General features: G+C 52.1%; 1 protein-coding gene and 1 long non-coding RNA gene across 2 annotated transcripts; one reads left to right on the forward strand and one right to left on the reverse strand.

Annotated features, from left to right (window-relative positions):
• Positions 1–3,699: 3,699 nt before the first annotated feature.
• ZP1 (zona pellucida glycoprotein 1) lies at positions 3,700–9,962 on the forward strand. The gene is given in 19 exon segments (XM_072760157.1): positions 3,700–3,706; positions 4,158–4,229; positions 4,232–4,296; positions 4,599–4,733; positions 4,736–4,916; positions 5,072–5,227; positions 5,812–5,828; positions 5,831–5,955; positions 5,957–6,016; positions 6,060–6,115; positions 6,118–6,153; positions 7,587–7,691; positions 7,766–7,888; positions 7,891–8,020; positions 8,081–8,128; positions 8,130–8,232; positions 9,291–9,369; positions 9,476–9,595; positions 9,817–9,962. Coding segments are annotated over 19 exon segments (1,764 nt in total).
• Positions 9,963–10,258: 296 nt separating this feature from the next.
• Positions 10,259–11,597, reverse strand: LOC140599023 (uncharacterized). Its single transcript, XR_012001613.1, has 2 exons — positions 11,357–11,597; positions 10,259–10,745 (listed from the first exon to the last, which is right to left on the reverse strand). It is a non-coding gene; the product is annotated as an uncharacterized lncRNA (long non-coding RNA).
• Between the last annotated feature and the right edge of the window lie 2,711 nt (positions 11,598–14,308).

Below are 14,308 nucleotides of genomic sequence, written 5' to 3' on the forward strand. Positions count from 1 at the left end.
TAAGAAGACACTGTTAAAAACAAAATTCAGTTGAGTAAAGTTTAAACGTCCTATTGGCTTTATGCAGCCATTCATGAGTCAGGCAGCCCTGAGGAGCTCCAAAAAGGCTTCCACTAGTTGGCTAATTGCAAGGTCACTTTCCTTTAGGGGATGGCAGTGGTCTGTTGGGCAGCAGATTACTAGCCAGTACTAATCAGGGGATTCCTTTTTTTTCTTTTGACCAGTTTAAGATTCCATTTCTGGGAGAGCCAAAACTAATTGTTTTATTGACATGGGGCTTAGCATAAGTGACTCCATTAGGGGCTTCTTGTCCTGTTTTTAACAATATTTGAAGGACCTGAGTGAAGGGTATATGGAAATTATTTTTGGTAAGTCTGAAATTATTTCAAAATAAAAAGTTTAAAGCCTTCCACTGTCCTTCAGGAAAAACCCATCTCAACAGCCCTTACCCCTCTGGGGACCCCAATCAGCCTGAAACCCACTGTTTGCAGCCCTATGCCCTTATCACCCCAAATTCCCTTCTGCCTCAACAAAGTACTCCCACCACCACCCCTGTGCCTCCTACACTTCTGACTTCCACCACCACCACCCCAGTCTGTGCCTCGCTTGCTCTGTACCCAGGGCGATCCTCCAAGCTTCCCCCTCTTCAGGTCTAATCACAATGAAGTTCAAGCACTAAATCGTGATCATGTAGAATTTGTCACACCCAATCTTGGTCACTGCCTGTCTTTCTGTCCACACTATGAGGTAAGCATTCTCATCCCCAGTTCACAAGCAGGAAGATGATCCCAGAAATGGATGCGTCCCAGACAAGGCTAGAAGGAGGTAGGGGCTCGATTGGAGCCAGACTTTTTTTTTTAATTTTCATATTTCTTTATAGTAAGAGTCTTATAGCAGAACTGGACAGAGGTAAAGCCCTTATTTTAATACTTAGTGATTATCTTAGATATTTGAGGTCAGAAATACACTTTTTATCTTTTTTTAAATTTTAAATTCAATTAACTAACGTATAATGTATTTTCAGAGGTAGAGGTCAGGGACTCATCAGCCTTTTTTTTTTTTTTTTTTTTTAAGATTTTATTTATTCATGCGAGACACAGAGAGAGAGGCAGAGACACAGGCAGAGGGAGAAGCAGGCTCCCTGCGGGGAGTCCAAAGTGGGACTCGATCCCAGGACCCCGGGATCACAACCTGTGCCAAAGGCAGACTCTCAACCGCTGAGCCACCCAGGCATCCCTCATCAGTCTTATATAACACCCAGTGCTCACTACATCACCTGCCTTCCTTCATGCCCATCACCCAGTGACCCCATCCCCCCACCCCTCTCCCCTTCAGCAGCCCTCAGTTTGTTTCCTATAATTAAGAGTCTCTTATGGTTTATCTCCCTCTCTGATTTCATCTTTTCTCTCTTCCCTTAATGATCCGTTTTGTTTCTTAAATTCCACATATGAGTGAGATCTCATGATAATTGTCTTCCTTTGATTGGCTTATTTCGCTTAGCATAATACCCTCCAGCTCCATCTACATCATTGCAAATGGCAAAATTTCATTTTTTTTTTTTTTTTTGATGAATGAGTTATAATATTCCACTGTGTGGAGATCTACCACATCCCCTTTATCCATTCATCTGTCGATGGACATCTGGGCTCTTTCCACAGTTTGGCTATTGTGGACATTGCTGCTATAAACTTTGGGGTGCAGGTGCCCCTTCAGATCAATACATTTGTATCTTTGGGGTAAATTGCCAGCAGTGCAATTGCTGGGTCATAAGGAACTTCTTGAGGAACCTCCATACTGTTTTCCAGAGTGGCTGCACCAGCTTGCATTCCCACCAACAGTGCAAGAGGGTTCCCCTTTCTCCTCATCCTCGCCAACATCCGTCATTTCCTGACTTATTAATTTTAGCCATTCTGACGGGTATGAGGTGGTATCTCATTGTGGTTTTGATTTGTGTTTCCCTGCTGCTGAGTGATGTGGAGCATTTTCTCATGTGTCTGTTGGCCATGTGTAGATCTTCAGACTCCTAACGACCAAGCTACATGCTGCCCTACTGCGACTCACGCTCAGTGGTGTTTACTGGCTTTGGCAGAGCCGACTCTGCCAAGGCCCGGGGGAGGCACCCCACCAAAATGAGGATCATGGTAATGAGGCCTTGAGTGAGGCCTTGGGACTACCTGGCCCAAGGGAAGCATTGTCACCTGTGAGCCAGCCTTCTTGTGGTTAATAGACTTTTTTCTCAAAACTGTTCCAGATTTAAGCACAGAGGTCCCATGTGCACTGCACCCAGGGTCCCATATGGTGACCCTCACATTCTGGGAGTATGTTTATTATAGTTAAGGAACCACTGTTGATTCACTGGTATTAACCTAAGTCTGCTTCCTAAGCTTTTACCTACAGTCTGGTTCTGCTCCAGGATCCCATCCAGGAGGCCACGTTATGTTTATCGTCCATCGTTATTTTCCATTAGTAACAGCCACATCCTGTCAATCGTCCTGATTGTCAGGAGAGCCCCACGAGGGGCTACAGTCTGTTTACCAGACTGCCTGCTTTCTGAGCAGGGACAGCATCACGGCCTCTGGGGCCTGCACAGATGCCCCAAAAACCCAGTTAATGACCTAACCAGGCCTGCTGCCCACCCCCACAGTCCCTGCAGCTTCTGGTGGCCTGCAGGCCCCAATGCAGGCAGGAGGACCTTGAGAGCCAGCCTGGGCAGGGAGGGGATGATGAAGGACTTGGGGATGCCCAGCCTGGGCAGGGAGGGAATGATGAAGGACTTGGAACCAGCCCTTCCACCTACCTGCAGCCTCCCCTGTACTAGAAGCCTCTGTCCTCTCCACCTCCCAGCCAGGATCACTCTACTGAGTGGCATCAAGCCCCAGCTGGAAAGCAGGAAGTCGGGGGGAGGGGCAGCTTTTGGGGCAGCCCATCAGAGACCCTGACTAGGAGGGTGCCTTCCCTGGCCTTCAGGGCAGGAATTTCATCAGGAGCTGCTGGAGGCCAGGCAGGGCTCCTCAGGTGGGCCCCCTTTGGCCCTAAAGTTTCCACTGGCCATCTCCCCCTTATAAGTCCTGGGCCTCACTGGTGGTGAGTGGGTGGGGACTATCATGGTTGCCGTGGGATATCTGATGGCAGGAGCCTCAGCCACAGCCTGGAATTGCTGTGCGGTGCTGTTGCTGACGGCCGCTATCTGCTTCAAGATGGTAGATGAGTATAGCTGAAGCCTGGCCCCCACTTCCCTGGCCGGCAGTGGGGAGCTGGGATCCTTCCCCTGCAACAGGAACAAGAAGAGAGGCTTCTCAGCCCCCCACTTCTCCCCATGCTAGGGAAGGGGAGAGAGGAAGGGGAGTTGCCAGCCTCAGTTTCCCTGGCCACCCAGGTAAGTGTGCACCGGCCCTCTTACTGCAATGCAGGCCTTGATTCAGTAGGCCCCAGGCTCTGCACCTGTAACTGTGCTCAGCTGACATCAGACCACTCTGAGTGGCAGGGCCCTGGCGGGCATGGCCTACTATGGAGAAAAGGGGGCAGGCTTCAAAGGGAGAATTTGAATCTGCAGCTTCTAAAAGCTTTGTGTTCTTGAACAACTGACCTGACCTCTCTGAACCCCTGTTTCCTTATCTGTAAGATGGGGAAAATGACCTCAATCTTGCCAAGTCCAAGGGGATGCCTGCACCCACAGAGGCCCCAGGGCTCTGGGCTGAGATGGTGGGTGAGCACCCAGCCCAGTGACTGCAGCAACCAGTTAGCCTGGCAGATGGGTCACAAAATCCCACATCATACACATCCAGGAAAGCTCATGCTCGGGCCTTGGCAGGCTCATCCAGGATGAGGATAGCCCAGTTCACAAGAACCCAGCCCGGTGCCTGAGCCCCGACTAACCTTTTCTCTCCACTATTTTCCATTCCTGATTCCTATTGTGTGTTGTTCATGAGGCACCATAGCTGGAAAGTTCCTAAGATCAGCCCAAGCTGTTCTCTTACAGATGTAGAAACAGGCCCGGAAGGGAAGGGGCTTGCCCAAGGACACACAGGAAACCAGGAGCCAAGCTAAGGCTGAAGCTGGCGTTGCCTGCTCCCGAGTGGGGTTTCTCAGCGGATCTCATAGCCTCTGGCTTCACCCTTAAAGCTCCTGAAGCTTCCCTGTCATCTGTCTCTCCCCAGCCCCAGATGAACCTGGGAACCAATGTCAAGTAAGCAACTGCTCTGCCTGCTACCACTGGGTCACTGCCAAGCCCTGGGACCTGCTGTCTTCTCTGCCTCCTGTGCTGCAAGAGGTGGGATTGGCTTATGCCCGACAGGGGTGGGGGGCAGCCCACAGCTGGGAGCCCGTTTGCCCAGGCACAGTGTCAGGCTGCAGAGGGAGCTCACAGCTGATTGCTGCTCTCCTCACACCTGCCTTTGGGCTGGAAGGTTGCGGGGGGGGTGGGGGTGGGCAGGGGAAGGGGGTGGTTGCTGAATCCTGGGTGCAGGTACTTCCCAGGACCAGCCCACAATCCTAGTTCTCGGCCTGACCCCCAGCTGGTGTCTTGCTGCTGTTGCCTCTGCCTGGAATGCTGGGTGGACTCCCCCAGTTGCTCTCCTGGGTCCCCCTCGTCCCTACAGGACAGGCACTTCCACCTGAGGGTGTTCGTCGAAGTGGTCCTGCCCAATGGTCACGTTGCTGGAACACAAGAAGTCACTCTGATTTGTCCTAAACCTGGCCACGCCTGGACTCTGGACTCCTGCCTGGCACCATATGCACAGGCTTCTCCCTTTCCACCCCTCGTGCCCAGCCCCTCCACCCCACCCCAGGGCACAGCTTTGTCCACTCAGCCCCTGCCTTGCTGTCCCTCGGACCTGGACCCACCACCCAATCCCCCCCAGGCTCAACCCCAGTGGGGCACCCTGGAACACAGGGGGTTGACAAGCTACCCTACGCAGGTACATGGCCTCCTCTGTGAGTACATACTGTGTCTGGGCTTTCTCGAACGGCGAGTGACCCCTTCGCCCTTGACTGGGCTGAGGAAGCCAACTCCCTCCATGTCCGTGGAAGTCTCCTGCCCTGTGTGGCTATTTCCTATGTCCTCCCCATTCAGTCACTTCCCCAGGTCGGCATCCAATGCAGGACCAGTGTCAGGTGGCCTCCAGGCACATCCCCTTCAGAGCAAGGAGAGGTTCCAAGGAAGCCTGTCAGCAGGCTGATTGCTGCTATGACAACAGCAGAGAGGTTCCCTGTTACTATGGCAACATAGGTATAGCTCTCCACACCTGAATCCTGAAGGGTAGGAGGGCTTCCCCCTGCCCCTCCCCTAGCGCTACAGCTGTGTCCCTCACACCTGTATTTAGGAGAGCCTGAGCCCCAAAATGGCTGCAAAGGGGACCTCTGGATGGGGTCCAGAGGAACTGGAAACAAATCTGTCTTTACATGCAGTCCTATATCTTCAATCTACAACATCACAGTTGTTGGTTTGTTTCTCTTTTAAGGTTTGTTTTGTTTTGTCTTAGTCATCTCTACACCCAACCTGGGGCTCGAACTCATGACCCCAAGACCAAGAGTCCCACGCTCTTCCAACTGAGCCAGCCCAAGGCCCCTGGAACAGTCCAGTTTAGAGATAAAATTCTACTTCTTTAGTTCATTTTTGTTGTCATGAGGAGAAAACCTGGTCCATCGAGGGGTTACTAGAGCCAACGCCGGCACAAAGAGCAAGGAAGAGAACCCAGATCTCCGAAGTCCCAGGGCGCTTCAATACTGTGGCCCAGCCTGCCCCCGTGTCTGTGCTGCACGAACACCAACCCCGAGGGCCGATTAGGCCTCTTTGATATGCCTTTGTCCCAGCAACTGTCCAGTGTTTCACTGGACAGTTTGAGCAGGACAAAGTGGCCACTTTGTCCTGGCGGTATCCCAAGACACAGCCTTGGCACACGGGATCACGCTGGCCCATATCCACATGCTCTACACCCCCTCCAGCTGCTCCCAGACTGGAGCTGGGGTCTTTCGTGTTCTTCCACTTCCTGCTCACCCACTGTGGGACCACAGTCCAGGTAGGAGGGGGTGGCCACGGGCTGGCACCCAGGACCTCCCCTGGTGGCTGGCAACCAGCTTGTCCTTGAGAACCAGCTGGTGTCTGACCTTGATGTCCAAATGGGCCACAGGGTTCCATCATGCAGGATGGCACCTTCTGTGAGGGGGAGCCTGCAGAGAACAGGCCACGCTGTGGGCCTGGGTGTGAAGGGGGCGCAGGTGAGTTTAGGACAGGTTTTGGAGCCATCTGAGCTGGGGTCCAAACTCTGTTAGCTGCTGTGTGGTCTCAAGAGAGCCCTTGGGCACTTCCCTGGCCTCCCCTACCAGACAGGGGGAATGGCCCTGCCTCAGGACTGATGTGTGTGTGGGGGGGTGCCCACACCTAGCAGGCAGAAGCTACCACAGTGGGCGAGTAAGCTGGGGTCCTCAGGACCATTTGCCTTTGTCCCTCCAAGAACCATGCTCAGAAACTAAGCCACAAGCATCCCCCTCAAGGCCCATGGAAAAAGCGGAGGCTGTGAGTGTGGTTGTAGCTGCCTCTTCCTTTCAGAGGTCACGAAGCCACAGATGAGGCAGGAGATACCTGGGCGGAAGCTCTCTGGGGGTGTGCTGGAAGCAGGAGCTGAGGGAGGGCCTCTGGTGGAAAGGGGTCCCTGGGACCTGCAGACTGTGGTGGCAGGAGTACCCCGGTACCTAGGATGCCACTGGGGGTGCCCCAAGGGCACCTGTGCTTGTCCCACCTGCCTTTGGAGTACAGGGACCCCAGCACCAACTCTTATCTGCTCACCCTGTCAGGTAGACCTAATACTTTTGTATGAAAAAAAGTCCTGTGTGACCCCAGCTGGGTGCCAAGGTGTCTTTCTCCCCACCTACCTGCCACGAGAGCCAGGTGGGTTGCCTGTGTGCCGGCCCAGATGTCTTTTGCTTTAAAATCCTAAGTACCTCCAGGCCAGAGGGTGGGAAGGATGCACCTGCTGTGCTGTATCCCTGGGATTTATGAGCTGGGGGAGCTAGCCAAAACTGAACTCGGCTCCAGGGTGCCCAGGGAAGGAGCGTGACGGGATATCTGCTGTCACGCTGATATCTGCTGGTAGGGGTAAGCGGACAGCTCCTCGGACCAGGCCTTCAGGTGCATGCCAGGCCCAGTCTCTAGCTGCAGGGTGTCTTCCCCATGGACCCCCTCTCAGGTAAAGGGAGAGCGCTTAGGAGCCAGAGGTCCTAAGAGGAGCCAGAGGTCGACGGGGATAGTATGAGGTCAGCTTCCCAAGCAGAACACGGTGTGCTGGGCATGGCCGTGCACTTGAGAGTGTGTGGCATCACGTAGGCTAGCAGGCAACCCCAGTCCCCATGGCACCCCACCCACCACTGCAAGGACGGTGACACCACAGGGCGCTATCTGACCAGCCTGAGCTGTCCTGGGCCACGATATGGCCAAGGGTGTGGGGTCCCGTAGCGTGGGCTCAGTGGTGCCAGACCATGGCCTGTTCGTCGCATCCATGGAGCGGGTGTCCAGCTTGCCAAGCAAAGAGATCCTGGTGCTGTGTCTCCTCCTCCCCCCGCCCCACCCCTGCATACTCTGGCCCTTGACCTCAGGCTTCACCTGTGCTGCATCTTCAATGCCAGTAGCTTACTGCTGCTCCAGGTGTCCATCTTTCCACAGCCCCCACCAGCCCCCGTGTCACCATCCGGCCCCTGTGGCTCCAGCTCCAATCACCGAGGGTACGGGGTCCCTAGGCCTTCTGTGCTGGCCCTGCTCCCCCACACTCAGCCCACGGAGGTTTATAGGCCCCTCGTGCTACAGATGAGACTTTCTGCTCCTACTAAGAGGAAAGGGACTACCCCAACATTAGGCTGCCCTGCAAGCCTGTCCCTGTGGGAGTCCGGCTCCTGAGAGCACAGACCCCAGTCTGGTCCTGCTGCTGCACCAGTGCTGGGCCTCTGCCGGTGCCTGCCCCTTCCAGCAGCCTCAGTGGCCCATCCTATCAGACAGATGAGTGGCAGGGGATGTTCCTGCTGCCCCAGGGTGTCACTCCACCTACCTCCCCGATCCCCCTGCTGCCTACTTGGCCACATTCTTTCCCAGGTGTCCTTTTGACAGGAACAGCTACAGGACCCAAGTGGTACCCTTGGACAGAGGTGTCCTTCTCCTCCCACTGCCAGTGCTTCACTGTGACCACCTTCGCCCTCCCAGACCCTGGTTCCCAGAGGACCCTCAGGAGACGTAAGAGACCCCGTGTGCCTCTTCCTGCCTATTCCCCATCTGTTCCGTGTCAGCCGGTTCCCAAAGCTCTCCAGCATTCTGAGACCTGTAGCTGACCCAGCTCCTCAGATGGGGCTTCGTGGGGGATGCTCAGCCCAGAGGCAACCCATAAAGCATTGAGAAGGAGGAAGGAAAGTAGATGCCACCAACCCTAAATCTGAATCCTGGCCACAGTGTTCTAGAGTGACTTTGCTTCTGACTCTAGAAACAGTGTGTTTGATGTAAATCTCTTCTGAAAATTTATAATCCAGCAGCTTCTCTGGTGGGTAAACAAACTTAGGGTATATATTTAGATTTTCTACAGAACACACAAACAGGCCACCAGCTACCCTATAACTTGTTCCACTGAGCAGTACCTCTCTCTCCTATTACTACACACAGACCTCTGTACTCTGATATAGCTGCACATTATTATACCAGATGTGGGCAGACTTCACGGGTTAGCACTGGTAGGGGGCTTAACTCTATCTCTCTCTCTACCGGGCTCTCCTGGAGCCCGCAGACCCCCCACTTGCTGGACAGAGGCACATCTGTTGGCTGGGCCTCCAGGGGCTGAGTCAGCCCCACCCATTCCTCCTGCTTCTGCCCCTTCGGGGAGCTGCCCCTGGCCTTGTTTCTGGAAGCAGGGATAACCTGTCCCCTGTTTGCCGCTCCATGTGTCCCTGCAGCCCTGTGAAGTCCCGCCTCCTGAGAGGCCAGAACTCCTGGGATTGGTGGGGGGCTCTGCAGTTAGGTGAGCATTGGTGGAGCACACAAAAAGGCTGGGGCTCCACCATGTGCAGTGTTGCTGCCTGCCAGGAACTCTTCTGCGACCCGAGCCATCAGGAAGGAGGAAAGCAGGTTCCACGTGTTGAGGCAACACCTGTTGGGTCTGAGCCTCAGCAGGAGGGGCTGCAGTCTTCACTCTGGTCCACGTAGCCAGGCCTCAACCTGCCTGCTTGGCTGGACTTGGCCTAGGTCCTGGGTCCCTGCCCTGGTGCTTCCTCCACTGGGTCACAGCCAGCCCCGTGCCCTGAGCTTCTCTTCCCACCAGGTTTACTTCTGCAGCCCCTCAGCCTGCTCCTGCTCAGGTCTGGAGACCTGCTCCGTGATGTGCTGCTTGGGGCCTGCAAGTGAGTCTAGGGAAAGGACCCTGGAGAGGGTCTTCATTCCTATGTCTGCAGGCCTGTTCCTGGCTTCTGGGAAACCAGGGGCTGCGGACTAGCCCCAGATGCACAGGGCCACGACAATCCTATGCTCCCTGTGGCAACGCTATAAGGCCCCAGAACCTCGTGAGCTCTACAGACCCAGTGAGCCTTGAGGGTTCCTACAGGCAGGAGCCTCTACCATGGCCCACAGGTGCCAGGGCTGTGTGCTGCCAGGGGACACTCAGCCATAGCGCAGACCAGAGGTGGTATAACAGCAGTCAGCAGGGCACTAAGCGAAGAGATGCAGTCCGCCTTATCTGCGGCAGGGCAGCGTCAGCTCTGCGGGTGTGATCACCAAGGTCCAGCGGCACAGAGACTGCTGGAGAGGCCTCACTCTGCCTTGCAAGCCCTCAAACCCCCTCTCTCCTGCAGGCTCCTCCAGGAATGCCAACCAGGGGCCTCTCCCCTGGGTGGTCCTCCTGCTGGTGGCTGTTGCCCTGGTCCTAGGGGTTGGCATTTCCTTGGGCCTAAGCCAGGCCAAGCCCAGAAGCTCCAGGAAGGCCAGAGAGGGTGAATAAAATAAATAAACCATAATCTCAAGCCTACTGAGCATGTGTGACAAGGCCTTGACCCTGTGCCTTGACCCTGTGCGGGGGTTCCTGGGCTCTGGCCTGCTCCATCTTTTTGGTCTTTAGGATATTGATCCTCTATGGAGACTCCCAAGCCAGGTTGCTTCATGACAGCCCTGGCTCTGGCTCTTACTGGCTGTGTGATATTGTGTTACTGAACTTTCTGGGCCTGTTTCCTCATCTGTAAAATGGGGGTAATACCCACCCCCACAGGGGTGTTGGATAAAAGAAACTAACAAGAATCCTTAGAATGGTATATAACAGCCAGCATTTACTGGGTGCTATTTATTAGAATTTTTTTCCCCTGCCCCAAACTTAATGCTTACTTTTTTGTTTTGTTTTAATATGAAGACCAATTTATAGCCCAGATAAAGAGGGGCTGGGGAAGTGCTGCCTGTTAGGCTTTTCTAGTGGAGGCAGCAGAATAGAACACTCGGCCAGAAGATCCAGACACTTGCTCTGGAGGTTAGCTGTGTAGCTTCCCTTATCTGGGCCCATCTTCCCATCTGTGACTAGGGAGAGCCAGTTCTGTTCACCTTCTTGGCTCGGAAGGGAGGGGAGCCACAGGCTGTACTCCTCAGGGCTCGTGTGAAATCATGATGATTCTGAGCTTGGTGGTGGTTGGAGGAGCCAGGCTGGCTTGCTCCAGGTGAGGTCAGGGAGCTGGTTCTTCTGACCAGCCCCAACTCTTCTTCTTACCAGCGCCTTCAGCATCCAAGCCCACGTAAGCATCTGGAGCAGCGTGGGAGGGCAGTTCTATGAATCGTGCCAATGCCGTGTTTGAACAAAGTGTGATTGTATAGATACCAAATGGAATCACATTATGTAACTAACTTATATCCGGGGTTTGTTTTTCTACCACAAAGGTAGACATCTTGTATTATTTCCTATCACTTTTAATAGACGCCTTCTCATCCATGTTGCGGTTAAACCGTGATGTGTTTTACCTCCCTTTGATGGAAACCAAATCTATTATTGGTGCCTAACACAGCTTATCCTCACTTAAGCATGTAAATTCTTTGTACATTATCTTCTCAGAAGAAGCTTGTAGAAGGGGTACAGTTTGGTCCAGCAGTCCTGTAGGGCTCTATAGGAGCACAGGGTGCTGGTTCCCTACCCCTCAGCCTTGCCATCACAGATCAGTATCGTGCTAATAAAGCTTTGCCACATGAGTATCCTAAGCCAAATAGCATTGCTGATCTAAACTATACTTTTGGGGGTACCTGACTGGCTCAGTGGGTGGGGCATGAACTCGATCGCAGGATTGGGAGTTCGACCCCACTTTGGGTGTAGAGATTACTTAAAATCTTCAAAAAATAAAGCTACTCTCTTAAATAACATACCTCTTTGGTTAGAAGACAAGCATCTTTATAGCCACTTGGGTCTTGTAAACTGCCTCTTTGTGTCTCTTATCTGCTCCCCTGATCACTCTCTGTTTGCAGAGAGCTCTCCCAAGTCCGGGGGGCAGCATCTTCATCTTACGGATTTCCTGCCAAATCAGCCTTCCACCTTTTCTTCTGTGGAGCTCTTCCATCTTGTTGTTCCAGAGGATTATGCAGCCATAATTTTCCTTCACACTGTTATCTGTGAATATGGCAAACACCATATTACCCTACATAATTACAAAAGTATCCATTTGCTTTTTGCTACTGACATGGCAGTTCAGGGGTTTCTCTCCTACTATCAAGTGTACACAGGTAAAGAATTTTAAGAACTTTGGTAATCAGTCCTTGTACACAGATTTTATAAATACTTCTATGTCTGAGGGTTCTGTTTACAGAAACAAATGTCCAAAATATATGAACAGTGAGGGTCATTGCAGCTGTAGGTCCCCTTGCTCTCTCTGGAGAGAACCATCTCAGCTTTGACTTTCCTAGATCACAAAATCTAGTCCAAATTTTGCCCAGTGTAAAACTTCTTCCCTCCCCTAAGCTACCTCCTAACTCAAGCAGGAACCTGAGCCTTCAGAAAAGTTGGGTCAGGCCTGATGGGGATGATAACAAACCATTTGTGCCGACCTTTGGCAGGAAGCAGAGCTGCTTAGGGGCCTCTCAGTTTTGCACTCTTCCTGCCCTTCTGGGGAGGAGAGGGAAGGGCTGTGGCTGTAGTGAGGGTAGGACCCGAAGGACTCCCCTACCACTCCACCTACCCCTGCGCTCCCTCGTACTTACATTATGGCTGAGATCAGGTCCACCTACTTTGCCTGCAAGGAAGGGGGAGAACACTTCACAGCCTGTTACTTCAGCTCTGGTAAAAATTTGACTCCCTAAAGTGTGGCCGCATGCCCAAGTAGCTCTGTAAGGACATCTCCTATAAAAATGCCACTTCTATTCCAGCAGCAGGAAGACTACATGCCCGGATCAATCTTCAGAAGTAAACTAAAATGCCATATTATATACACACTTTATTTTTTATTATTATTATTATTATTATTTTTTATATACACACTTTAAAAACATGTTTAAATCATTGCTGAGCAATACGGGGATTGGGGGCAGGGGGAAGCTTGCACAGAGGCCAAAAATAAAGTCTGAGAAATAAAACCAGCTTCTATTCTGGGCCTTCTGCAGAACCCTGGCGACCTTGACCTTCTGGTTTAATGAGGGACTACAGGTCAAGCCCAGAGCCTGCCAAAGGTGGGGACTCCAGATCTGGGCACGCTATGGAAGCTGGGGCTTCAGAGGGCAAGAGTGATGGAGAAACAAGCCCACTGCACAGAGAGGGGCAGTAAGGGGTCTTGCCTATCACGATCTCTGTGCTGGATAGTTTGAAACAACAAAAAGCACTCCCCCGAGAATTACAATTCCTTCTTCTCTGGTGTGTGCGGTCCAAATTCTTAGACTGGGGCAGAGGTGGGAATGCTCACACTTTCAATCAGAGAAAGCTCCATGGCTGAGCTTGAAGTGATCCCTGGGCTTCAGGCAGGAGCAAATGCAAATCCTGCCTCAAAAAAATGTGATTTCAAACAATCTCAAAGAATTCTCATAGTCACAATAAAATCAGCACTTTACAAACCAAAATCATAAGACACTACGGAATGAAAAGATAAAGCACAAACTGGGAAGACAGTTGCAACACCCGGACAAAGGATTGGTATTAAAAAAAAAAAAAAGTAAATGTATAGATCTGCATGTATACAACTACAAATCAATAAGAAAAGGACAAGCCAGGGGACCTGGGTGGATCAGTCAGTTAAGCTCTGCCTTCTGCTCAGGTCATGGTCCCAGGGTCCTGGGGTCGAACCCCATGTTGGACACCCGGCTCAGCAGGGAGCCTGCCTTTCCCTCTTTGTCTGCCTCTCGCCCTGCTCATGCTCTCTCTCTCTCTCTCAAATAAATAAAATCTTGAGGGAAAAAAAAAAAAAGACAAGCCAAATAACAAAGGCAATTTGTGAAAGATAAATTGCCTAGATGTGGATGAAGACGTTCAACCTCGTTAGTAATCATGGATATGAAAATTAAACTTCAGGTAGCATTATATACCCACCAGACTAGCAACAATTTGAAAAGTCAGCAAATACTAAGGGCTAGTAAAGGGTATTAAAGACAGGAATACTCATCCACATGGTAAATCACAGTATAGACTGATACAACCATGTTAGTAAAGAGCTTCTCATTACCTATAGTATTATCTGTAAAATAAATCCCCTCCTAAGTTAATATCCTGGGAAAAAACACTGCTCCAGAATGTTCACAGGAATGTTTATTATTGAAAAATTAGAAATAATCTGTAGGTCTGTTAACAATAGGACATATCAATGCATTGTGGTATACTCCTAGGACGGAACCTCACAACCAATGAGGGAAGGGTTAATTAACCTGTTTGGATTTATCACTTGCAGGCTGGCCTCCCCAAACAGGGGGCTGGCCTCTGACAAGGCTCCACAGAGTCCAGCTATTGCCAAGTGCCCAAGGCACTGATGAATCACAAAGCTTGGACCTCAGCCCCCTAATTAGGTCAGAAGGGGCTGGTGCTCCTCCAAGCAAGAATGTCAAACAGCTCCAAGAGCACAAGTTGGACATAGATCCAGGACTGTATCCGGGAGAAGCGTTGGTGCAGCCACCCCAGCAAAAGATGAACTGGCAGATTACGGCTGGAACCAAGGTGCAGCCACAGCACACTCACTGTACCCTTTCCCCTGGTGACAATGGCAGAGCTGTGCCTCATGAACACACAGCCTGACGGCACCACAGCACCAGGTCGGGCACCCCTAGCCCAGAGCACATTCCCCTCGGGTGAATGGGCCACGCAGGACCCACACCTCCATCTCCAAGGGGTGCTGTTCCAGTAGCCTG

The sequence above is a fragment of the Vulpes vulpes genome, chromosome 5 (genome assembly GCF_048418805.1).
Source record: "Vulpes vulpes isolate BD-2025 chromosome 5, VulVul3, whole genome shotgun sequence".
In the NCBI taxonomy this organism is placed as follows: Eukaryota; Metazoa; Chordata; class Mammalia; order Carnivora; family Canidae; genus Vulpes; species Vulpes vulpes.